Source organism: Trichechus manatus, unplaced genomic scaffold, assembly GCF_000243295.1.
Source record: "Trichechus manatus latirostris isolate Lorelei unplaced genomic scaffold, TriManLat1.0 scaffold00015, whole genome shotgun sequence".
In the NCBI taxonomy this organism is placed as follows: Eukaryota; Metazoa; Chordata; class Mammalia; order Sirenia; family Trichechidae; genus Trichechus; species Trichechus manatus.
The window spans coordinates 2,495,643-2,523,315 of NW_004443951.1; the positions used below are offsets into that span (position 1 = coordinate 2,495,643).

The window sequence follows — 27,673 nt, forward strand, 5'->3', positions numbered from 1 at the left end:
AAAACTACAAAACATTCTGACAGAAATTAAAGAAGAGTTAAATAAATGAAAAAATATACCATTTAATGGATTGAAAGATTCAATATTGTTAAGATGGCAATTCTCTACTTTGATCTATACCAAACCAAACTCGTTGCCATTGAGTTGATTCCAACTCATAGTGACCCTACAGGACAGAGAGAGCTACCCCATAGTGATTCCAAGGCTCTAATCTTTACGGAAGCAGACTGCCACATCTTTCTCCCACAGAGCAGCTGGTGGGTTTGAACTGCCTACCTTTCAGTTAGCAGCTGAGTGCTTAACCACCCACCAGGGCTCTTTAACTGATCCATACATTCGATGAAATCCCAATGAAAATTCCACTTTTTTTTTTAAGAAACTGACAAATTTATTCTGATACGTACATGAAAATGAAAAGGACCAAGAAGAACCACAACAATTAATTCAAATGTATCAATTCTTCTTCATTCTTCCTTATTCATTGTCCAGCTTTCACATGCATATGAGACAACTGAAAATACCATGGCTTGGGGCATGCACATCTTAGTCCTCAAAGTGATACCTTTGCTTTCTAACACTTTAAAGAGGTCTGTTGTAGCAGATCTGCACAATGCAATGCATTGTTTGATTTCTTGACTGCTGCTTCCATGGGCGTTGATTGTGGATCCAAGTAAAATGAAACCCTTGACAACTTCAGTATTTTCTCCATTTATCATGATGTTGCCTATTGGTCCAGTTGTGAGGATTTTTGTTTTCTTTATGTTGAGGTGTAATTCATACTGAAGGCTGTGGTCTTTGATCTTCATCAGTAAGTGCTTCAAGTCCTCTTCACTTTCAGCAAGCAAGGTTGTATCACCTGCATATTACAGGTTGTTAATGAGTCTTCCTCCTATCCTGATGCTGCGTTTTTTTTCGTATAGTTTAGCTTCTCAGATTTTTTGCTCAGCATACAGATTGAATAAGTATGGTGAAAGGATACAACCATGATGCATACCTTTCCTGATTCTAAGTCACCCAGTATCCCTTTGTTCTGTTCAAATGACTGCCTCTTGGTCTATGTACAGGTACATGGTCATGCTCTTCCTATGAGCACAATTAAGTGTTTTGGAATTCCCATTCTTCGCAATGTTATCCATAATTTGTTATGATCCACACAGTTGAATGCTTTGCATAGTTAATAAAATACAGGTAAACATTCTTCTGGTATTCTCTGCTTTCAGCCAAGATCGATCTGACATAAGCAATGATATCCCTCATTCTACAACCTCTTCTGAATCTGGCTTGAATTTCTGGAAGTTCCCTGTCGATGTACTACTTCAACAGTTTTGAATTATCTTCAGCAAAATTTTACTTGCATGTGATATTAACAATATTGGTCAATAATTTCCACATTCGGTTGGATCACTTTTCTTTGGAATGGGCACAAATATGGATCTCTTCCAGTCATTTGACTGGGTAGCTGTCTTCCAAATTTCTTGGCATAGATGAGTAAGCACTTCCAGTGTCGCATCCATTTGTTGAAACATCTCAACTGGTATTTTGTCAATTCCTGGAGCCTTGTTTTATGTCAATGTCTTCAGCGCAGCTTAGACTTCTTCCTTCAATACCATTGGTTCTTGATCATATGCTATATATATATGTGTGTGTGTGTGTGTATATACATAATTGATTTTTGACAAAGGTACCAATGGGGAGAAAAAAGTCTCCCCAACAAATGGTACTGTATATTGTATGGGAAAAAAAAATCAACATCAACTTTTATTTTACACCATACCCGAAAACTGACTTAAAATGGATCATATACTTAAATGTAAAACCTAAAACTCTAACACTTCTAGAATAAAAATAGGAAAAAAAACTTTTAGGACCTTGGAATAGGCAAAAGTTTCTTAGAATACAAATAACATGAACCATGAAAGAAAAGAATTGATAAACTGTACTTGATCAAAACTAAAATTTTTCATTCTTCAAGAGACACTATTAATAAAACAAAAAGACAAGACATAGACTGGGAGAAAATATTCACAACATACATATGTCAGACAAATGCCTTGTACCCATAATATATAAAAAGAAAAACCAAACAAACAAAAAACTGTTACAACATAATAGAGAAGACAACCCAATAATAAAATGGCAAAATATCTGAACAGACATTTCACAAAAGATACATGAATGACCAATAAGCACATGAAAAGATGCTCAAAACATCACCAGTCATCAGGGATATGCACATTAAAATTACAATAAGATACCAATATACACTCTTTGACCAGCTGCCATAGAGACGATTCCAACTCATAGTGACCCCATGTGTGCCAGAGTGGAACTGTGCTCCATAGGATTTTCAATGGCTGATTCTTTTGGAAGCAGGATCGCCAGGTCTTTTCTCCTAAGGTGCCTCTTGGTGGACTCAAACCTCCAACCTTTCGATTAGCAGCCAAGCGCATTAACTGTTTGCGCTACCCAGGGACTCCATACACTCTTTTTAGAATGACTGAAATTAAAAAACTGACCATGTCAAGTGTTGGCAAGGAGGTGAAGCAAATGAAACTGTCTTACACTGCTGGTAGTAAAGGAAAATGATAAACCACTTATGAAATAAGAAGAAAAAAAAATCCTCCAGATCCCACCAACTAGTTTTTCCATTTTTCTTCCTAAAAGTCTTTATTCAAACACAATTGGAAATAGTTGGAATTACATATTTAATTTTATATCCTTTCTTTCCCATTTAACAGTTCAAGTACCCTTGACTTAAATGATTTGTACAATCAGTGAACATTTCAGTGTTGGTATTGTCCAAGACTGCATGTTCTACAAAGTCCAGCACCAAGACAGTTTATACTCACTTTGCACAGTGTGGGAGGGCCACCACAGAGGGGAAGGAAATTAGTAGATTATTTTATTTAATGGTGAGTAAAGTTTTCTCAGTGAAATTTAGCAAGTTAACCTGCCCTCTTCAAAGATATTACCTTCTGGACAGAGTCCCAGTGCTTCATAACTAAGGAGTTCATTTGAAGAAAAGCAATCATGAAGTTCTATTACATCTATATCACTTGGTCTCAGGCCAGATTTCTCATAGCACTTTCTGGCAGCTTCTTTAGTCATATCAAAACCAACCTAAAACCAAAACCATATATAAATTAAAGACAGCAAAACTGGGCGTTTTAGATGAGTAAATTTTATAATGTATATGTATGATTAATGTATGCATAACTTTAACAGCTGAGAATTAACCACACACATTAAAATCTCAGTTGATCTATATTACACAGAAAGTCCAAATAAAATAATATTCAGGAGGGAGAACATACATATTAAATTTCATACTATAAAGGACCGAGTGTTAAATAAAATATATGAAAAGGACTTGTAATTCTTAGGTCATATCTCGTGGTAAGTTACAAAACTCTATTAAACCACAATGTAATAGTTGTGGTAAACAGTTGAAGGGTTTTATCAACAAATCATTATGATTCAGATACACTGAAAAATACGGAGGACTTTCTATATGAAAATACACAATCGTCTTTTAGAAGATCCTGTAAGATTCAAACCATGTGTTCCAAAGTCCATGCTCTTAACACCTCTTTGTTCTCAGATAATAAAAGAAGATGCAAACTTTTCTTCAAGGAATAAAACTGTGGTGTCATGCAAAGTGTACTGTAATCAGAAAATCTGAGTATAAGTTCCACCTCTCCCACACCTTAACTTGGTGATTTGGGTAAGTTATAGGGACATTTCCAAATTCACAGCATTGTTATAAAATCATTTTGTTTATACATACATGTGTGTTTATATAGATAATATATATGTGTGTATGTATTTTCAAATATTCAACTAACTCAAGGTCTGAATTTTCATCCTTTTTCCTTCCTCCATTTTCTATTCAATCTCATATAAGGATTTTTGAAGTGTTGCGGGTAGACAAAATTCACTGAAAAATCCCTGTTTTTCCCCTAACTGCAAGGTTGGAATTCTGGGCATATTTAGTCAACTCAAAACAAAAATAAATAGCATGTCTAGTAATTAAAAGTTATCATATAATGGTGCATGGCTCCATCGTAGGAAGCATCTGTTCTCATCAGTTGTTTTCCTGTAACAGATTCTTAAGGATGGGTTACAATACTAAAATTTCTAGACCGTCATTTTTCAACAGCTTCCAGAGCTAATGACAACATGGTGTCACCTTGAAATTGTAAACAGCAATCCCTCAGTTTGATTAATAAAACAGAATCTCAGATATACCATTTTGATAACGCTTTTTTCTTCAAACGAGCTTGGTAAATCAGTCACCATCTCTTGTGCCAAAATTTCCACAGCTTTAGATTGCAGGCCGTATTTCTGGACGAATGCTTCACTAGCCAAAACTGCCGCGGCAGCACCGTCTGAAGTGGGACTGAGAGGAAGTAAAAGTGATTATTTACACCCGGCAACCTCAATCCTAGGATTCCAGACTAGGAGGTCTGTCCATGTGGGGAGACAGGCCAAGCATGCTTACTGGTCAGCAGACTGTCTTCTTTGCGCTATCTACGGTTAAAAATTGCACAGGCTTCCCACCTGAAGGCTGAATCTCTATCAAGAACTTAAATGTTGCCAATCACCACTCCTTGGTCTCTGTCTCTCCCAAAAAGTTCTTACTGAAAATAACCCTGGATTTGCCTCTGCAGATGCATAAAGCATCTTCTGGTCACTTCTGAAGAGTGAGTTCACAAGATTATTAATAAAGATTCTACTACCGGCCTATGTAGTGCCAATTTTGCTATCTCCCAAATAACTCTGCCCTGGAATCCTTTTGGAAACTGAGAAAGTGCATGCTTTGGTTAAGACTCTTGAGACCTCCTCAAGATAGATCAGTCCTCATAGAGCAAGCTGTGGAGGCGAGTGGCAAACACAAGAAGCTCTCTGCAAGTTCAGCTGGACTTTCTAAACGGGCAGACCCTCACGTTGCTACTGATAAAAGCTGAACCACTTGTTCCCTTCCACCCCAGGCAGCATCTCCAGGGCACAGCCTGGTGTGAACTAGATCCCAGGCAGGAGCTATACAGCAATTACTCAATCTTCTAGGGTACAGATACTGTCAAGCAATTTTCAAGATGAAACTATTATCATTCTTAGAGTTGTGATTTTTTTTCTTGTTTTGCTTTTACTCTCAGCTACTACAAGTGAGTAAAATTCCTATAGTAGAAGTATACAGTGGAGAAAACAAAATACTCAAGAATAAAACCTTTGGCCTGCACTGGCTTCCTAAGTCATTTTAATGAATAAATACAATTAACAGAAATAAAGTAGGTAGAGGTCCTGAGAGAAAAAAGCAAAACATGTAATTATCCAAAAGAAGAGGCAGCCTGTCTCTAGCAAGAGTAGAGAGTAAGGGTACTTTAATGAAGGTAATTCAGAGTTGGGGCTACATTCCTAGGAGTTCTATGAAAGCCATACCCAGAGATAGGGCCTAAGGTTTACCCCACAGCAGGAAGGGTGGGGAGGACAGCAGTTCCATCTCTCTATTAAATATTAAAATGTGTTTTTCTTACCAACATTGTAAGACAGTCAAAAAATTAAAAACTTCTCGAGATTCCATCACTTCATCTAAACTGTACTCCTTCTGGGACTGGGAATATCTAAACACAAAATAAGTAGTTAGAATGTGAGGTAGCAATTGCAATTTTGTTGAGATGTTCTTGACCAGAAGTTTAAAAAGAGAATAAAATGCAAATACTCTTTTCACAACCAAAAGGCGGACTTTTATGAATAGTTTCAACCTTTAAAAAATAAATCATTTGAATTTTGAGTTAAAAAAAAAAATCCTAACTCCAAAATACCATACCTATCCCCCCAACCCCCTACCCTGCCGGAGAATTAAAAATGTTATTCCTTAAAAGCAAAATTAAATGACTTGCAGTTCAGCTAACTTTTGTGGTGATGATATTATGTAAGTACGTTAAACGAAAGCTAATGAAGCTCTTAATATATAAAACCTGTAATAAATTATCCACATTCTTCAAAGCATATTTCTCTTCTCATCACTGCAGAAGAAACTTACTTTTATCTCCTTTGGCTCCTCTAACAATATAATCAGATGGTTTCTGAAAACTCTGCTGTGACCAAAACAGCAGCATCAAGAAACACCACAGAGGAGTTTCTAAAATCTAACTTCAACAGGTATGGGAATTAATGAGCAATTCAAACGCTTAAAGGATAAAGCCTGTGTGACTTAGACCTGCATGCCAGTGTCTGTACTTTTGCTTCTAAAGTTAACTTTGATCATTGCCAACTTTCAAAAAAAACACCTTATACATGCTAGATCCTGTCCTGGGCACTGGGGACATGGGCACAGTCCTGATCCTCAAGGAACTCAGCCTTACTCTGTGGCAAGCAAACACACAATTCTCATATGATACGACAAATGCTATGATAGAAATGTTATCCAAGGTGCTGTGGGAGCACACAGATGTGCAGCAAGCTCAGGAGCCAGACAGGACCTCCTCTATGAGGTTAGACAAAGAAGAGGAAGTGGAAGAGAAAGAATTCTTGGTAGAAGGAGCAGCACACACAAAGCCTCTTGAGATGAAACAGTTCCTTGGGAACAGTTTGGGAGGGAACGGGAGGCAAGGTGAAGAAGATGGGGCAGTAGAGGTGAACAGGGATCAGATCATGAAAGGCCATTTTATGGTGTTTACATTTTATACTGAAAACAATGGGGAACTACTAAAGGATATTAAGTTGAGAAGTCACATGATAGATTTGCATTTCAGCAGGAAGGCTGTGGTATGGAAAAGAGATGATAAAAAGGCATAACCAGAGGCGAGTAAACCAATTCAGGGGTTGTGGCAATTAAGGCAAGAATGTTAAAGGCCTAAAGTAGGGTTTTAGAAGTGAAGGATGGAGAGAAGGGATGAATTTAAGCAATAGAAAGATGGGAGAATCACTAGAACTTCATCCCCAACTGCATATGAAGCATGAGGAAGAAGGTAGAGTCACAGATAACCAGGTGTATGTTGATGTCATTCACCAAGATGGATAACACTGGAGGAAAAACCGGGCTAAGGGGAAATGATATATTCTGTATGGACGTGTTGCACTTGTAGGACATGAGGCACTTGTGGGACATCTAAGTAGAGACGACCAGAAGGAAGATATACACACAGGCTTGAAGGCTCAAGTGTTATGGGCTATCCCTAACCGCATACTACTTACCACAGATTCTCATTGCCTTTAAGTATTCTTATACTTTGTGAGGAAACACTTGAGAACAGTTTCATAATTCAGCCTTCTTAGAAATATGACTGCCCATATGACTTAGAAATATGACAGGTCAGCAGACCCAGAAATCTCTTTCTTCACTAGTCAAGCAAAATTTAGTGTAATGCTGGAAAAGGATGTAGAACAGAATTCTAACTCACAAAAAAAAGACCAGATTTACTGGCCTGACAGACTGGAGAAACCCCGAGAGTACGGCCCCCGGACACCCTTTTAGCTCAGTGGTGAAGTCACTCCCAAAGTTAACTGTTCAGCCGGGGATTGGACAGCCTCATAAAACAAAATGGGACTAATGAGGCACAGCAGTCCAGGGACAAGGACTAGTAGGCAGAAGGGGACAAGAAAGCTGGTGATAGGGAACCCAAGGTTGAGAAGGGACAGTGTTGACATGCCGTGGGGTTGTTAACCATTGTCATAGGGCAATATGTGTACTATCTGTTTAATGAGAAACTATTTGTTCTGCAAACCTTCATCTAAGGTACAAAAAAAAATTATCTATGTGAGATCAAATTGACAACAGCAACTCAAAAGGTTTGAAGGGAAGCCTAGGGGACAGTGAGTTGGAGATAATGGTGATGGAATAATTTGGAAAAGGAGAGTGAGAATAGCAGCACAACTGGAAGAATGTAATCGATGTCACCGAATTGTACATGTAGAAACTTTTGAAATGGTGTAACTTTGGCTATGTATATTTTCACCAAAAAAAAAACAAAACAAAAAAGGGTCCTCCAAGGTCGAGAAGGGAGAATGTCGACTTGTTGTGGGTTGTTAACCAAGGTCATAAAACAATATGTGTGCCAACTGTTTAATGAGAAACTGTTCTGTAAACCTTCATCTAAAGTACTATATATATAAAACTTAGTGTAAGAACTTAGCATTTGAAATTTGTCAGCCAAACCTAGGAGACTTTTCTTGGCCGTTTCAAAGATTTTTAAATGATGAAACTGACATCCAGAAATAATACTTGCCTATTAAACACAATTGAGAGCTTATAATCTGTAATGAAAACTCCATGGGGGCAGGAAGTTGTCTGTCTTGTTCACTGCTGTGTCACAAGCAGCTAAAGCAGTGTCTTACATATAGTAGACTGCTGAATACTTACTTGTTGAACGAACGAATGAAATGTCACAGAAGAATGCTGACATGAGTAGATAAATGAGTGCCTGGTGAGACAGGGAGTTAAATGAGAGGAAGACTTGGAAGCTTTGATTCTCTGGGGAACGTGGAGGGCTGTTCTTTGGAGACTCAAAGCCAAGAAATGCAATGCTATAAGTTCCTCAGCATGCTGCAATAGTTCCTTGCTAGTTTCCAGAAATCACAGAGATTTTTAGTGGTTCTCCAAGTTCTGAGGACAAAGAAATCAGCTCCACACCATCTTTATAGGCTTATGACTGCTCAACCTAATTCTACTATTCAGTAACAGCAAAGTTTTACTGAGCATATACTGTGTTCCAAGCACCCAGCTAGATACTAAGGATATAAAGAGGGGATATAATCTCTGCTCTGAAGTGGTTCATCATCATCATCAGAGGAGAAAGACTCAGAAATAACTAAGTGTGATCCCATGAAATGTGTTATGACAGAGGTAAGCAGAGAGTGCCATAGAGCTCATGAGAAAAGATAATTATACCCAGGAAGCTTTAAGAAGATGTTAAGAGAGGTAATGATATGTGGATTAGGACTTGATGAGTAAGTAGATGTTTATCAAATAGAAGGCAGAAGGCTATCCCAGGGAGAACTATAGCCTAAGTAAAAACACAGAAGCAACTAGTATATAGCACACCGGAGCAAAACCAACTAACCTCGTGAGGCTAGAGCTTGGGAATGTCCGGGGAAGTGGTAGGAAATGAGACTGGCAAAGTAGAATGGGGCCAAATTATAACGGGCCTGCTACCTCATACTACGGAGTTTGAATTTTATCATATAAGCAATGGCAATTCACTACAGCTTTCACAGTACAAATACCTTTAGATCTAGGAAACAGAACTAGATATTATTTTCTAATTAGCTGCATCAAAAAAACCCAAATTCACTGCCGTCGAGTTGATCTGACTCATAGCAACCCTATAGGACAGAGTAGAACTGCCCCGCAGGGTTTCCAAGGAGCGGCTAGTGGATTTGAACTGCCAACCTTTTGGTCAGCAGCTGAGCTCTTAATCACTGAGCCACCAGGGCTCCATATTAGGTGTGTACTGAAGTCAAATATCAATTTAAAATCAGGAGAATGAGGGGAACTAGCAGCAGCATGAAATATTAGGAACATGTGGTAATGATCCATTTGTGGCATAAAACGTTCCTCGCCATGTTTTTTCAATGTGGCAAAATTTGTTTAATAGTTCAGAAACAATTTACTGAGCACCTAGTATGTCCATAAATTAGAATCGACTTGACAGCAACAGGTTTGGTTTTTTGGTTTTTTAAATTATGTTCCAGGCTCTGTACTAAGCATTAAGAGAATAAATGTAAGAGATGGTTTTTGCCCTCAGGGAGTTTATAATCTAGTGGGAAAAAAAATATAAACAGCTTATTTTGACACTACCTAGAATGATCTTGGGCAAGCTACTTTCCGTCTCATTTTCCTCATCTAGAAAATGGGGATAACAATTTTACCTTATGGGGTCCTTGAGAGGATTAAATAAAACTGTACATAAAAGTACCTAGCACAGCAGCACACAGCTGGCACTCAATAAAGGTAGCTAGTATTATTTTATTGCTATTATTATTTTATTATGATATTGCTTCTGTAGTGAATCTAGTTATGTGGCATCAGCTCAAGTCCCAATGGACCAATTTTCTTCAGTAATGATTAAGTACATGCTATGAGCCAGGCATTATGCTAGATACTAGGGATACAAAGATTAACAATCTGTAATATATTTAATGTAATCTTACTTCAGATTGTTTTTAGGACATAAATAATCATATTGCTCTACTAGAGTAAGAGTTAATGAAAGAAATAATTAAAACTTATCCTGTTATTATATGCATTTTACAAACTTTTAAATTGATCAAAAGAAAGCTTTTAAGGAATGGTTTAAAATGGTGACTGGTTATTATCAATTAAAAGTATTATAATAATTTTTTGTTCACTAGAGTTGTATGATAATTACATCTTTTAATACCAGCCATTTGCATTTTTTTAAAAAAGAGTTATTAAGCTTAAATATCATTCTATATATAAACAGGTTAAGAACTAAAACTGGAAAGTAGTCAAAAGTTTCCTTGGACCAGAGCTTTTACAAGAAAAGAAAACATTCCAGTTATTATCTACAAGGTCTTATATTTGCTTTTCAAGTATAAAGTTCCATATTTCACAGCAGGATGACCCGGATGTTCCTTATTTCATGTCTCTGAAATACTTACGGGTTATTAACTGAATGCTTATGATTTTTCCACCCAATTTTTGCAAAGTGTTCAATTTTTGTCCCTGTAGAGAAAGCAAACATCTATTAGTGAGTTAATGTTTTTCTGCTACTTATTAACTAATAAATGTTGCAACGGTACTTAGTGTTCTGCTAAATAATGTTACATTCTCCTCTGCATAGATATCAGTACTGAAGAGGTCAACACATAGGTATTTCTCTAGAATTAAACTTAGCTTTATCTGATGAACTGAACCAACTAATCAGCATAAGAGAAAATAATAGTTCAAACTGATCTATTCTATTTAACATAGGTTCTAATTTCAAAACCAAAAATAGAGCCTGGGTCCATACTGGTTATAAGGCAGGAAACACTGCCAGTAACTCTTCAAGGACTGTGAGCTGAAACATCCCAATGCTCCTGGGCTTAGTGAATTTTACAAGTCTCACCGTCCAGAGCCTGATAAGTATTTCATCTTCTCCCCTTCCTTTTGAGAAGGCAGTCTTTAGAAAAGTTGCATCCTGACAAGAAATATGTAAGCTTTTTAAATTCCTTAACAGAAAAAGTTAACAATAGTGTCAGGAAAACAAAAGCAAGCACACTAATGAAGTAAAACTTGCAAAACAAAAATTTTTTTCACTATTTTTGAAAAGACAAAAACCATAGAAAAGGCTTTGAATTCTCATTTGGAATTAGAAGCCAAGGAAGGGAAAAATTGTTATGTTAATGGTAGCAGAGTAAGTAGAAAGTTCCCATTTCTGTTTATCTCTAGCTTCTCTATCAAGGAGGAGGATCTTCAGAGCAGGGTGACATACGTATAACTCAGCTATGTTCTGGTTAATATTCTACCAATAACTGGATTAGAAAATTGAAGGCACTCTCACTAAAACTGAAAGTAGGAGGGACTACTATACTGTTGGACCAAATAAGCTTCAATAAGGTTTATCAATGGGATGAATCAGAGTACAATTAATTAAATGCCCATTTCTATTCTTGGATCCCCAAAACAACCTAGGAAAGGTAGCAACAACTGTAAGAAAGACTTTGAGATACTGTTCAACTACAAGCCCAGTGTAGTTACAGTGTGATGTGACTACCAGAAAAGGCTACCTATGATCACAGTACAGCAATTAGTATAGTGATAGGTCATGAAACAAGTCTAATAAGAAATAGTTAAAGAGGGGAGATTAAGCACAGGGTCAGACTGCCTTCGGATATTTAAAGAGCTACAAGGGAAAAGAAGCTTGTTCTGTGAGTCTCAGAAGACAGAAGCAATATCACGGATGGAAACTATAGGGAGACGTATTTGAGTTCAACACGAGAAAGAATACCGTAACAATTGGAATCATTTGAAAATGTAATGAGTAGCCTCAATAGGTGGCAAGTTCCTTGTCATGGGAAGTACAAATGCTGTATTATTACCTATAAGAATATTTACAAGCACCCCAAGCACGGATTGAGGCAGCTGAACTACATAAAAACACTTAGCATAGTGCCTGACGTAAGAGATATTCAATAAATGTTGGTGTCTTTTCTTCCTTCTTTCTTACCATGGGATCCAATTAATCTATGAAAGATAGTATTCCCCTCAAAAAATATTCTGCCAGTTACTTAACAGATTAAGACTGGGCACTAATGAAGGGCCTGTTGACTGCTGACTCTGAACAGTCAATTAAGATTTTTGGCTGTTAAAAGGGTGTGCCTAGCATAAATTTTATAAAGATTTCAATCTCCTTACATCAAATTTTGAAGCCACAAAAATCTGCTGATTCTATAAACATTCTTATGTATTCATTTCTAGTGCACATTCATAAGCAATTTCAAATGATAACTTAAAATTCTATGAAATTCTACAATTCCTTTAAAAATCTATTGAATAAATAATAGCTTTGCAATTAAAATACTACACCTTTAAATTTCAAATCTAGACTCGAAAACTATCCAACTATTCTAAGTGATGTAAAACTTGAGAAAAGATACACACTAAAAAGCACATCACTCACAGGGCTTCTGGATAGCTGAAGACAATGGAGACTGCCTAAATCTGCATCTCACACAGCCTCAAAAACAATACAGAATAACACGAATAAGAAATAAAACTGCACAAAACCATACCCTCAGCAAAAGCAGAAATCAGAAAATGCCAAAACTTCCAATTATCTATAAGTTACAAAAAGGGGGGAAAAACCCCACAAAACCCCAGCCGGCAATTGCTCCTAGTTCCCTGCAAGCTTTGGGGGGAGCAAGGACAGTCTGAAAAGAAAACTGATTAGAAGAGAGAAGAGGGTAGTTAGTAGCTGACCCAAGACTGCCTTAAAACTACCACAAGGAAGAGAAATAACCCTCTCCTATGTATGAAAATATTGAAGAAGTATTTCTATAGATAAAGCACGACTACAAAGAAGGGACTAATACCTATAGGAGATTTGAGGTGGCAATCTTTGAAAAGCATAGCTTCTGGGAGAGAAAAAGGGGAAAAGGAAGGGAGAGGCATCCTTTGGAAATTGGACGGTGAAGGGAAAAAGAAACAAACGGGGAAATTTTGGAGGTCTGGCAAGACAAAAAAAAGAATTAAAAAAAATCACAACCCATCTTTCAAAAAAATTATAAAATCTACTACAGAAATGGGACTTTAACTACACTGACAGAAGAGGGCACCATCAAACTAGGAATCTTGCATACCACTTCCAATCCATAAACACTCAAATCATAATGCAATAAAACTAGAAACCATTAATAAAAACTAAAAGTACACCTGGAGATTAAAAAAAATAAGTCCATGAAACATCTCTGGGGTAAATGGGGAAATACAAACAGAAATTACAGAACTTCTGGAAAAAAAAAGTTAATGAAAAAACTACGTATTAGATTCAACATGATACGTTTAAAGCAGTAATTATGAAAATTCGTAGCACTAAATACTTATCAATAAAAATGAAAAAACCATATGGAATGTTATTTAGCAATAAAAAGGAATGAAGTGCTGATACATGCTACAACGTGGATGAACCTTGAAAACATTATGCCAAGTTGTGGTGTGATTAATTACTTTTAAATGTGGCCTTTCTAGCCATGATCTTGTAACTCCCATCCAGGTAATTGGGTGGGACTGTGTGATAGGGTAATTGTGACCTACCAAGGGGACTGGTCAGTTTTGCCTTAAAAGAGAGCCAATTTCAGAGCAGAGAGGAGGATCCTACCACCACCAAAGAAGAACAGCCAGGAAGGGACAGCGAGTCCTTTGGACCCAGGATCCCTGTGCTGAGAAGCTCCTGGAAGTAGGAGAGAGAGAGAGAGAGAAAGCCGTAACCCTGTAGATGGTGAGAAGCAATGGCAGGAGAGACCCAGAAATTGAGACCCAGCAGCAGGAGACGGTAAGGTGGGCTTCCTGGCCCACAGAGAGGCTTTGGGCAGAGACTGAGGGTCAGGGAGAGGTGTGCCTGCGAGCACGGCTGGGAGGAGGCTGTCTTGATGGAAGAATTGTATCTTGAGTGTTCCTGAGCCTGAATTTTAACTGTTACTTCCCTAATAAACCCCATAATCGTGAGTATGGTCTTTGAGTTCTGTGTGGCCATTGCAATGAATTATCAAACCCAGAAGAGAAGTCGTGTTTAAACGTAAGAGAAATAGAGAAAATTACCAAGCAACTATCCCACAATAAAAGAGCCAGGCCCATATAGTCGCACAGGGGAATTCTACCAAACATAGAAAGATCAGGTAGTACTAATGCTTCAGAAATTGCTCCAAAGCATTAAGAATGAAGAAAACATCCTAATTCTTCCTATGAAGCAAGTATAAAATTAACACCTAAATTTGATAAAGACAGAATAAAAAGAGGAAATTACAAACCACTATCACTTATAAATATCAATTTAAAAATACTAAATAAAATAATAGCAACAGAACCCAGTTCCACATTAAAAAATCAATACACCATGACCAAGTGGCATTTATTCCAGGAACACAAAGTTTATACAATATTAAGGAATCTGCTAATAAAAAACTCAGTATTAATAAAGCTACGGGGTGGGGTGCATGATTATCTCCATAGATACTGAAAAAGTCTTTGACAAAATGTAACGCCCACTTCTTGATTAAAAATGAAAACACTCAAGAAAACAGGAACTGATGGAAACTTTCTTAACACAATAAAATAGATATATCTTTGTCCTGAAGGGTGGTGTAGTGGTTAAAAACTCAACTGCTAACCAAAAGGCTGACAGTTCAAATCCATCAACAGCTCCTCAGGAGAAAGATGTGGCAGTCTGCTTCCATAAAGATTTACAGCTTTGGAAACTCTATGAGGCAGTTCTACTCTGTCCTATAGGGTCACTATGAATCAGAATCAACTCGACGCAGCGGATTTGTCCTGAAGCCAACATCTCACTTAATGGGAAACGTTAAGATCAGGAACAGAACAAGGATGTCTGCTATCTCCACTACCACTGAACATTATACTAACCAATGCAATTAGATGAAATGATTAGAAGCATTAATAATTAGTAAAGAAATAAAACCATCTGTTTTTGCAGATAATATAATGTAGCAGTATATCTGGAAATCCTAATTTTATAAAATGAACTCAAACAATAAAAGAATTCAGTGAGATATTAGGTCATAAAATTAATATACAGAAATCAACAGCTTTCATATACACAAGCAATAACCAATTAAAAGATAAAACAGCAGAGAAAAATCCACTTGCAATAGAAACAAGGAAGATTAAATATATTTAGGACTAAATTTTTTTAAAAAATGAAAAATCTATACATGAGAAAAACTTTAAAACACTCCTAAAAGACACAAAGGTAGAACTGAACATTCTTAGTTCAAGTTCTGCTAAAAGGGAAATATATAGTCTTCAATACAAGAAAGGCTGAAAAATCACAGTGCTAACCACTCATCTCAAGAAGTTCGAAAAGTGAAAGAAAATTAGACCAAAGAAAAGTAGAAGGAAATAAAAAGATAAGAACAAAGTTAATAAAATCAGGAGTAGGAGAGGGAGGGGAGGAGACATAAAAGGAGAGATCAACCAAGCCAACAGTAGATTCTTCGAAAAACTAGTAAAACTGATAAATCCCTGAGAAAAAGAAGGAAGGCACTAATAATTAATCATAAGGAATAAAAAAAGGGAATATTAAAAGAGCCTAAGAAGGTGCAGTTTAATCTCTTCCCCACAATTCCTTGACTGTTGGCTGAACTTAGTGACTTCCTGCCAAAGAACAGAAAAAGGGAAAAATAGTAACTTTATCATGGAGAAAGCTGACAAACACTACTTTAGTCAAGTGGTGGTTAACTTCACCTGTGATATGATGTGGACATGATGCACCCCCTGACATGATGTGATGAGAAGGGCACTTCACCTCTGTGATATTCTTTCCAAAACCCCAGTCTAATCTAGAGAAAAATATGAGACAAACGCAGCCTGAGGACATTCTACAGATACCTGGCCAATACTCTTCAAGAATGTCAGTCATGAAAAACAAGGAAAGGCTAAGAAACCGTCACAGAGGAGTGGAGACTGGAGAGACACGATGACTATGTGTAATGCAGTACCCAGGATTGGATTCTGGAACAGAAAGGGAACGTTGATGAAAAAACTGGTGAAATCCAAATAAAATCTGTGGTTTAATTAATAATAACGTTATCTGTGCTGGTTTCTTAGTTTTGATAAATGTGCCAATGTTAACAATGGGGGAAACTGGGTAAGGGGTATATGGAAATTCTCTGTACTAATCTTTGCAACTTTTCTATAGATCTAAAATTATTTCAAAATAAAAAGGTTATTCTTAAAAATTCAATATTCAAAAATGTTAAAAAGATATTATGAATAACTTTATTGGAAAGTTCAGATGAAATTGGAAAATTTAGATAAAACAATCAAATACCAGAAAAATACAACATCCTAAAATCAACACAACAGAAAATCTCAATAGTCTCATAACTAATAAAACTTATAATTAAAAATTTGCCATAAAGAAAACTCCAGATCCAAACAGTTTTACTACAGAATTTTTCAAAGATGTAGGGAATAAGTATTATCAATCTAACATAAACTCTTCTGGAAAATAGACAGGAAACAAAACTCTCCCCATCTCCTTTTATGAGACCAACATCATCTTGATACCTAAACCTGACAAGCGACAAGGACATTACAAGAAAGGAAAATTACAGGTCAATCTCATCCATAAACACAGATGCAAAAAAATTCTTTAACAAATACTTACAAACTAAATTTAGCTATACATGACAAAGCTGGGTTTATTCCAGGAATACCAGGTTAGTTTAACATCCAAAAAATCACTACAGTCCCCACATTAACAGGACAAAAGAGGGGAAAAAAATATGATCATCTCAACTGTTGCAGAAAAAGCTTTAGTAACATTCAACGTTCATTCATGACAAAACTCTTAAAATAGGGATGAAAGGGAACCTTGTTAATCTGATAAAGAGTATCAGCAAACATATTTAGTTGTGATACTCTAAAAGTTTTTCCCTGAAATTGGGAATAAGACAACATGCCTAGTATCATCTCCTCTAAATAACATCATATTAGAGGACCTAGATAATTTGAAAGCAAAAGGTCATTTAAAAGACAGGAAAGAAAGAAAAGACCAAAATGGATGTCAGAAGAGACTTCTCTTGCTATTCTCTTGAACACAGAATAGCTAAAGTAAATGGAAGAAATGATGAAGTAAAAGCGGTGAACAGAAGATTTCAAAGGGCGGCTTGAGTAAACAAAGTACTATAATGACATGTGCAAAGATCTGGAGATAGAAAACCAAAAGAGAAGAAGACGCTCAGCATTTCTCAAGCTGAAAGAACTGAAAGAAAAATTCAAGTTTCGAGTTGCAATACTGAAGAATTCTATGGGCAAAATAGTGAACGATGCAGGGAGCATCAAAAGAAGACGGAAGGAATACACAGAGTCACTGTACCAAAAATAACTTGTTGATGTTCAACCATTTCAGGAGGTAGTATATGATCAAGAACTGATGGTTTTAAAGGAAGAAGTCTAAGCTGCACTGAAGGCATTGGCAAAAAATAAGGCTCCAGGAATTGACAGAATACCAACTGAGATGTTTCAACAAATGGATGCAACACTGGAAGCACTTACTTGTCTATGCCAAGAAATGTGGAAGACACCTACCTGGCCAAGTGATGAAATGGATACATATTTGTGCCCATTCCAAAGAAAGGTGATCCAACCAAATATGGAAATTATCAAACAATATCGTTAACATCACACGCAAGAAAAATTTCGCTGAAGATAATTCAAAAACCATTGCAGCAGTACATCAACACAGAACTGCCAGAAATTCAAGCTGGATTCAAAAGAGGACATGGAACCAGGGCTATCACTGCTGATGTCAGATGGATCCTGGCTGAAAGCAGAGAATACCAGAAAGATGTTTACCTGTGTTAATTATCGACTATGCAAAGGCATTCAACTGTGTGGATCATAACAAATTATGGATAACATTGCAAAAAATGGAAATTCCAGAACACTTAATTGTGCTCATGAGGAACCTGTACAAACACCAAAAGAAAGAAAAAAAGGGGTACTCCATAGCTTAAAAGTAAGAAAGGTGTGCATCAGGGCTGTATCCTTTCGTCATACTTATTCAATCTGTATGCTGAGCAAATAATCCAAGAAGATGGACTATATAAAGAATGCAGCATCAGGATTGGAGGAAGACTCATTAACAACCCCTTGACTCTGAGTTTGGCCATGTGATTTTGCTTTGGTCAACAGAATGAGGGAGAAGCGACAATGTGTCTGTTCTAAACCTAAGTCTCACAAAGCTTTGCATGTTTCAGATTACTCTCTCGTGCTTCCGTCATCACCATGAGAAGGACAAGCCAGGGCTGGCCTCTGGTCCCAGGAGGAGGACGAGAAACACATGGAGCAGAGCTGACCCAGTCAAGCGAGACCAGAACAGAGTGCCTAACCAACCTGCAGTCATATGAGGAAACCCAGCAAAGAGCTGAACCCAGCTTAGGTCAGCCAATACCTAGCCGACCTACAAACCTGTGAAATAAATAAATGCTACTTAAAATCCCTGACTTTTGGGATGGTTTGTTACACAGCAGTAGCTAATTGATACACTGTTGTATTTCAGTGCCTAGAACAATACTTGGAATATTATGAGAGCTCAGTAATTTCTTTGTTTGTTTATTACTGTAGTTTAAGTGAAAGTTTACATTTCAAGTTACTCTCTCATACAAAAATTTATACATACACTGTTATGTGACCCTAATTGCTCTCCCTATACTGTGACAGCACACTCCTCCTTTCCATTCCCGATTTCCCATGTCCGTTCAACCAGCTCCTAACCCTCTCTGCCTTCTTGTCTCATCTCCGGACAGAAGAGCTCAATAATTTCTTGATGAATTATTTAACTGAAAACGAGAAGGAATAGCCAAAGAGGTGAGAGAAAATCCAGGAGAATAAGATGTCACAGAAGCCAAGAGAGGAGAATATTTCAAGATGAGTGTTGGTTGGGACTAATGAAACTGAGAAAGTCTATTAAATTAGGATTGAATATGGCAACGTGGTGGTTACTGGTAGCCTTGAAAAGAAAAGAAGCCAGACTAGATAGACTGAGGAAAAAAACTGGTAAGAAATGTCTACAAAAAAGAAAACTCCCATAGTCAAAAATTGGCAGTGTTTTTCCATACCATCCCACCATTCTTCCTCTAAGGTTTTTTACCTTTCGGATTACTTGACCCTGGCTATAAAACCTGGGATTTTCTTTTTTTTCCTGCAAAGAATAGGAATGTTAAACTTTCAAAGATGATTTTGTCTTTATTATCTCATAGTATACAACAAGGCACTGGTTCAAGATAATACAACAGTACAGACTCTACCAGCACTATCCCATGCTTGAGTTAAATATCTAAAACAGGCCAGTCATTGCCCATCAGTCAAACAACTGGGGTATTTACCTACTAAATAAAAATCAACTATAAAGTTTCAACCACATAAAATACTATAGCATAGCAGATAATGATGGACTCCTAATGAATTCAAGCACTAAAAATGAAATTTGGCTGTATAAACCTATTGCTAAGAGCAAGCTTTTAGTCTCATTATCATATTTAGAACTGATAATCCTCAATTTATAGTCCATGATTAAAGGAGACAAGATTTGTATCATTTTTCCCACTTTAATTTTTTATTATGGAGTATTCTAGGTACTTCCTGTATGATGTCTCACATATAAATGTTTTAACTCTCCAACTAAATTTTACAGGGACTATTTCTTCAACTTAATTAAAAAACCATTTTACATCTTCATATCCTGGCATCTACCACAGTTCTTTAATAAATACATACTGCTTTCATCTCATGTATATACCTAGTAACAAGCCTTAAAGTTTTTTATCATACCATATTTTTCCATGTGCTCTTCTCCAGCACGTCCAAACATCTGAGAAGCCACTGGGTGTGCAGACATTCCATATTTATTGACCATGACCTCAAGATGTTTATCAAGTGGAATGGTCCTATCTGGAAACTAAAAGAGGAGAAAAAACTAAATTAAAAAAGTAGCTGACAAAATAACTGTCTCTTTCAACTACTGCAGTGTTACTAAGATAATCTGTTTATTCTAAGAGCACAGTAAATCATAAATGGTCAATGTGAATAAATCCAGTAAATGCTTTGCAGGGAAATATGGCGAGAAAGAAAAAAAGAATTAAGTGATCAAAGAGGTATTAATTCTTTCAGGAAATAGTTATTGAACATTCAGTATGTGCCAGTAAAATGTTCTATCTTACTGAAGATAGAACATTGAACAAAACAGATAAAGTCCCTGCTCATCTGGCATTTATATTGGGAGATGAGAGGAAGGGTAATGGGAACAAAAATATAAATAATAATGCTATGGAGTTGTTATCATTAGGTGCCAACGAGTCAGTTCTGACTCATAGCGACCCTATGTACAACAGAACGAAACATTGCCCAGTCCTACGCCATCCTCACAATCATTGCTGTGTTTGAACCCATTGTTGCAGCCATTGTGTCAATCCATCTCATTGAGGGTCTTCCTCTTTTTCACTGACCCTCTAATTTACCAAGCATGATGTCCTTCTCCAGGGACTGGTCTCTCCTGATAACATGTCCAAAGTATGTGAGATGAAATTTTGCCATTCTCACTTCTAAGGAACATTCTGGCTGTACTTCTTCAGGACAGATTTGTTCCTTCTTCTGGCAGTCCATAGTATATTCAATATTCTTTGCCAACACCATAATTCAAAGGCATTAATTCTTCAATGTCTTCCTTATTCAGTGTCCAGCTTTCACAGGCATATGAGGTGACTGAAAATACCATGGCTTGGGTCAGGCGCACCTTAGTCCTCAAGGTGACATCTTTGCTTTTTAACACTTTAAAAAGGTCTTTTGCAGTAGATTTGCCCAGTGCAACACGTTGTTTGATTTCTTGACTGCTGCTTCCATGGCCGTTGATTTTGGATCCAAGTAAAATGAAATCTGGGACAACTTCAATCTTTTCTCCATTTATCATGATGTTGCTTATTGGTCCAGTTGGGAGGATTTTTGTTTTCTTTATGTTGAGGTGCAATCCATCCTGAAAGCTATAGTCTTTGATCTTCATATTGATCTACATCAGCAGCACCATCATCAGTAATAAAAATAATGCTATAAAGAAGAATATATCTGGGTAAGAGGATAGAGACTGAAGATAGGTAGTGTCATGTTATAGACAGTAGTCAGGGGAGGTCTCATTGATGAAGTGATACTTGCGTAAGGATGTGAAGGGATAAGGGGGCAAGCCCTTTGGATAACGTTGGAAGAAGAATATTCTAGGCAGAGGGAACAACAACAAAGACTTTAAGGCAGGAGTATGTTTAGATGTTTGAGAAAAGGAGTAAATTAGGATTAGGATAAAGTGATACTCAGAAAGTAGTGTCCGGTTAAATGTTTAATAATAGACTTGCTGAGAGAAAAGGCCCTGATTAGTAGCATTTGCTGTTTGTTGTGCTATAAATACTCCCACCATGGCCAGCCTGAATCTGTTAATATGATGTCACTGAAAGCAAAGATGGAAAGACATGTACATATTTGGATCTTGTAAGCTGGTACAAGCCAGTACACATCAGTTCCAGCAAACCACTAATTAAACCTAAGCATATCAATAACCATTACACTAAATGTGAAGGATATAAACTCCTACATTAAAAGACAGAGACTGTTACAGTGTTAAAAACAAGGCCCAATTATATACAGCCTACAAAAACCCAATTCAAATACAACGACCAGAACAGGTCAAAGGATAAAAAAAGATATACTATTCTAATTCTAATAAAAAAATAAGTTGGAGTGGCTATGTTACCATCAGACAACATAAATGTCAGATCAAAGAATATTACAAGGGGTAAACAAGCGTATTTCATAATGAAGGAGTCAATTTATCAAGAGGACACAATAATCCTAAATGGTTACATACCTAATATTAGAGGTCCAAAATATATGAAACAAAAACTGACAGAACTGAAAGAATAAATAGACAAATCCACAGATATAGTAGGAGATCTCAATACCCCTCTCTCAATAGTTTATAGAACAAGTAGACAGAAAATCAGTAAGGATATCAAAGACTTGACCAACATTATCAACAAACTGGAATTAACTAGCATTTATAGAATACTCCACCCAATAACAATAGAGTACATATTTGTCTTAAGTACACTTGGAATATTCACCAAAATAAACCATATCCTGAGCCAAAAATCAAATCTCAATAAATTAAAAAGTATTTACATCATAACAAAGTATATTCTCTGATCACAAGAATTAAAAAAGAAATAAGTAACAGACAGATATCTGGAAAATGCCTAAATACTTGGAAACTAAGCAACACACTTCTAACTCATGGGTCAAAAAACAAATCACAATTAAAATTACAAAATAATTTGAACTAAATGAAAGCAAAAACATGACATAACAAAATTTGTGGTATTCTGTTTAATATTTAGAAAGAAATCTATAGCATTAAATGTCCGTATTAGAAAAGAATAAAGGTTTAAAATCAATGACCTAAGCTTCCAAATTAGGAAACTAGAAGTAAAGAGCAAATTAAACCCAAAGTAAGCAGAAGAAAGGAAATGTTAAAGATCAGAGCAAAAAGCAATGAAATATAATGGAGAGAAATCAGTGAAAACAAAAGGTGGTCGTTTGAGAAGATCAGTAAAACTAATAAACAATTAGTCATGGAAAAAAGACAAGACAAAAATTACCAATATCAGAAGAAGAGAGAGGACATAGCCACAGATCCGACTTTAAAGGGATACTAAGGGAATAACATGAACTTTTTGCCAATAAATTTAAGAATTTAGATAAAATGGACAAATTCATTGAAGGACACAACTATCAAAGCTCACTCAAGAGAAAAATATATAACCTGAACATAATATATTAAAGAAATTGAACTTGTAGTTAAAAACCTTCCCAAAAGAAATCCTGGACATATTAGCATTGTGGTGATGGCTGCACAACTCTGTGAATATGCTGAAAAAACAATAAAGTATATACTTTAAACAGGTGGATTTTTATGGTATGTGAAATCTATCTCAGTAAAATTGTAAAAGAAAAGAAACCAAAAACTAACCAATTATTTCTATGATAACATAGCCCTACTTATTTTCTAAAACATATAAAGGTGGTTTAGATCTTTTAGTTTGTGGTTAAACAAAAGAGACGTTATTATTTATTTGCTTTTACTCTTCTGGATTTTGGAGAATACTGTCTTGATAAAGTATAAAGTTTCCAGAGTAGCTCCATAATCCTATGGCAGGGGTGACAATAAGTTTAGAAACAAACAGAAAAGGACTCAGTCTCAATATTAATCAAAGAAATACAAATTAAAATAGCAATGGCATATTATTTCAACTAACAAACTGTCAAAGATCAAAAAAATGATTAAAAAAAACTGTCAAAGATCACTGCAATGTGCACTGTTGAGGAGAAGTATGTGGTAAAAAATAAAACAGGTACTCTCATATGCTTTTGGTGAAAACACAAAATACTATAATCCTTCAGGTAAAACAAATCATTAAAAGTGTATATGGTGTAAATGGTTAAGCGCTCAACTACCAGCCAAAAGGCTGGCAGTTCAAACTCCCCCAGAGGCACCTGGGAAGACAGCCCGGGTGATCTGCTTCCAAAAGGTCACAGCCTTGAAAATCCTACGGAGCAGTTTCACTCTGAGCACACGTAGGGTTGCTAGGAGTCAGAATCGATTCGATGGGAACTAACACAACATATTAACTAACAACAACATATCTTTGACTCACCAATTCCACTCTAGGAATGTATACCAGAAATAAATAATCATGTGCACAAAGATATATGTCTAAGAATGCACATGAATTGTTTACAAAAATAACAAAAATTTTAATACTACTACTAAATGACAAAATCCAACCAAACAAAAGAGAATCAAAATTAATAATTCTATAATGGAAAAATATTACTTACAAACAACAGGGAAAATTAAGCCATTTATATATAGGTAGTGTGCTAATTTCCTCTTTCTTCAGAGCAGAGAGTTAATAGAAACTGTCTAAAGTTGAAACATAGAGTTTTAAAAAATTACTTCAACGTCAAATTTTCCATATTTTTTTCCTAGCTGGAGAGGTATGTTTCTGGAAATATCTTTCGTGGTAAAGAAAGATTTTTATGATGTTCAGCAATTCCTCAGTTGCACTATAGTTTCTTTTTCTTTGGTTAAATTTGAGAAAAATTAAATTGAACATCTTTGTTTAAAATAGTATATAAAGTATGAACCTTTTATCTAAAATTATTTCTATCCTTTCATCTATAAGCACATATACAGAAATGCATAACATGCTGCTTACTAAACACTGATGATGGTGGGATATTGGGAGACTTTTTTTTCTTCTTTAGACTTTCCCATATTGCTTGAGTTTCTTCATAACCAGCATATATCCCTTTTTCAAAGTAATACCATCATCATTCTTTAAAAGAAAAAGCTCATATCATTTACTGAAAAATATCACTTTGGAATCTATCCTAAGAAAATAATAAAAATATTGAAATTACGTTCATCGTAAAAACCAAAAACCCATTGCCATCAAGCTGATTCCGACTCATGGCGACCCTATAGGACAGAGCAGAACTGCTCCATAGGGTTTCCAAGGAGCGGCTGATGGATTTGAACTGCTGACCTTCTGGTTAGCAGTCAAGCTCTTAACCACTGTGCCACCAGGGCTCCAAGTTCATCACTGTATAATTTATAATAAGAAGAAATAAGAAATAATCTAAATACCCCAAATAGGAGCAGCATTCAGTAAACTACAATACAGCCATGTGATAAGCTGCAATGCGGTCATTAAAAATTTACTTACAAGTAACTTTTAACATGAAATAATACTCAAATTATAATGTTAAATGAAAAATGAAGGATATCAAATTATATATACAACATAATCTCAACTATTCTTTTGTTAAATTAGCAAATCGTTAATGATGATTGTCATTACAGGTGATTATTTCTTCCGTATTATTTCTGTATTCTTCAATTTTCTATGAGTTTTACAAGGAAAATAACATTTTTAAGACAAGCAGCTACCATGAGCATAAGCCATGAAAATGTAAGAAGTAGCTATAAAAATCTGTGTACGTTTTCAAACACTTGTGGACATGCATACAAACACTCATGAAAGTTTGGCATCAGTCATTCCAAATAACTGGGGATAAAATACCTATTTTGCCCTCTGCCCTGGGAAGTTAAAAGCAACAGTCCTAGTTCTCACCTAATCATCTCTGAGTTATAAAAAGACTACAATAGACACAGAGACACTCACTTTAACTCCCAAGGGCCCCTTGTCCATCTTCTCAAACCCAAGAGCCAAAACACAATCTGCCACACCTTAAAAGAAAGTTTAAATATGTTGAAAAATCAAATTTCTAGATATCCCAAATAAAATACCATTAAATACTTTAAGTACGACAATTTATATGAATATTTATAGAATATTTGAAAATACAGAATATGATATATACCCAAAAGAAGTGAAAACATATGGCCACAAAAAAACTGTACACAAACGTTCATAGCAGCATTATTCATAATAGCCAAAAAATGGAAATAACCCAAATGTTCATCAACTGATAAACAGATAAACAAAATGCAGTATATCCATACAATGAAATATTATTTGGGCATAAAAAGGAATAAAGTACCGATACATGCTACAACATGGATGAACCTTAAAAACATTATGCGAAATGAAAGAAGCTAGATACAAAATTGTATGATTCCACTTACATTTGTTCAGAATAAGTAAATTCATAGAGACAGAAAGTAGATTAGTAGTTGCCAGGGACTAGAAGGAAGGGGGAATGCTGAATGACTGCTAATAGGTATGGGGTTTTCTTTCTGAGGTGATGAAAATGTTCTAAAATTAGATAATGGTAATGGCTACACAACTCTGTGAATACACTGAAAACCAGGGAATTATACACTTTAAAGGGGTAAATCTTATGGTATGTGGATTGTATCTCAATAAAGCTGTTATTTCTTAAAAAGATGTTATGGACTGAATTGTGTCCTGCCAGAAAATGTGTGGAACTCCTGGCCTTTGTACCTGTGAATGTGATCCTATTTGGAAATAGGGTTTTCTTTTGTTATGTTAATGAGGTCATGGTCATTCCAGTTGAGGGTGGATCCTAAACCTAACCATTTCTGAGTTATAAAAAGACTAGAATAGACACAGAGACACACAGTGAGAAGACAGACAACATGTAAGACTTGTCTACAAGCAAAGGAATACCAAGCATCACTTCCAGACACCAGAAAACTAGCAGAAAGACTCACAGAAGGAATCAACAAGGCATGGAACCTGAATTGGACTTTTAGCTACCAGAACTGTGAGAAAATAAATTTCTGTTCTTTAGAGCTACTCACTTCTGGTTATTCCGTTAAGGCAGCACTAGTTAACTAAGACAAGGAAATATAAAGAAATCCCTCCAATGGCTATGTGGAGAAATGATTAAAGGGGGACAATGACCCTACATTTATTTAAATACACTAAACACATAAGCGCTCCTCACCTCCCTGAATCAGCTGCCGGCCCATGAACAAAGCAGTAGAACCAGTGGAACAGTTATTGTTGACATTGATTATAGGAATTCCAGTCAGTCCCAAACTGTGATAGACAGCCCTCTGCCCACAGGTAGAATCACCTGTATAGAAAGGAAACAAAAATTTTTAATACCCATAACCCAGGAATTATGGAGCTGCAGTGCAACATAATACTACATTATGGTTTTCTCAGTATTATGCCTTTGCCTAGCATCCAATATGGGCAGGACAATAAACAGATTATCAACATCTTACTCAGAAATAGTTTTAGCATTCAGGAAAAAAAACCAAACCCATTGCTGTGAAGTCGATTCCGACTCATAACAACCCTATAGGACAGAGCAGAACTGCTCTACAGAGTTTCCAAGGAGCGCCTGGTGGATTTGAACTGCCAACCTTTGGTTAGCAGCCAGGGTTTCCATTTTAGCATTAAGCATCATTTACTCTGTAAATATAAAAAATTCTCAAGTCACAAAACATACGCATTTTTTTATTTTTATATAATTTTTATTTACTGTTATTGTTGAGACTATACACAACAAAATATGCACCAATTCAACAGTTTCTACATGCACCATTTAGTGATATTGATTACATTCTTCAAGTTGTGTAACCATTCTCACCTTCCTTTTCTGAGTTGCTCCTGCCCCATTAACATAAATTTACCACCCGATAAGGTTCCTACCTAATCTTTTGAGTTGCTGTTGTCAAAATGATCCCATATAGATAGATCTTAAAAGAGCACAATTCTTTACTAGTTAAGTTAAACTACTGTTTGGTTTTAAGAAGATTTCAGGGGATTTTTTTTTTTTTTTAATATTTTACTGTACTTCAGGTGAAGGCTTACAGAACAGATAGTTTCTCATGTAACAGTAACACACATGCTGTTTTATGACATTTGTTAACAACCCCACAACATT

The 27,673-nt window shown here is 36.1% G+C and overlaps 1 protein-coding gene across 3 annotated transcripts in view; it reads right to left on the reverse strand.

Moving 5' to 3' along the window:
* SCP2 (sterol carrier protein 2) overlaps positions 1-27,673 on the reverse strand; it is a 155,460-nt gene that overhangs the window by 93,982 nt on the left and 33,805 nt on the right. For 2 of the 3 annotated variants that reach the window (XM_023727059.1, XM_023727058.1), the window contains exons 4-10: positions 26,723-26,854; positions 25,474-25,538; positions 20,018-20,144; positions 10,624-10,687; positions 5,535-5,621; positions 4,249-4,399; positions 2,973-3,120 (exon numbers count right to left, since the gene is read on the reverse strand). In XM_023727059.1, coding sequence (XP_023582827.1) covers positions 2,973-3,120; positions 4,249-4,399; positions 5,535-5,621; positions 10,624-10,687; positions 20,018-20,144; positions 25,474-25,538; positions 26,723-26,854 — 774 coding nt within the window. Of the gene's footprint in view, positions 1-2,972; positions 3,121-4,248; positions 4,400-5,534; positions 5,622-10,623; positions 10,688-19,337; positions 19,388-20,017; positions 20,145-25,473; positions 25,539-26,722; positions 26,855-27,673 lie in introns of those variants that run through there. The other variant, XM_023727060.1, reaches the window with a different exon arrangement.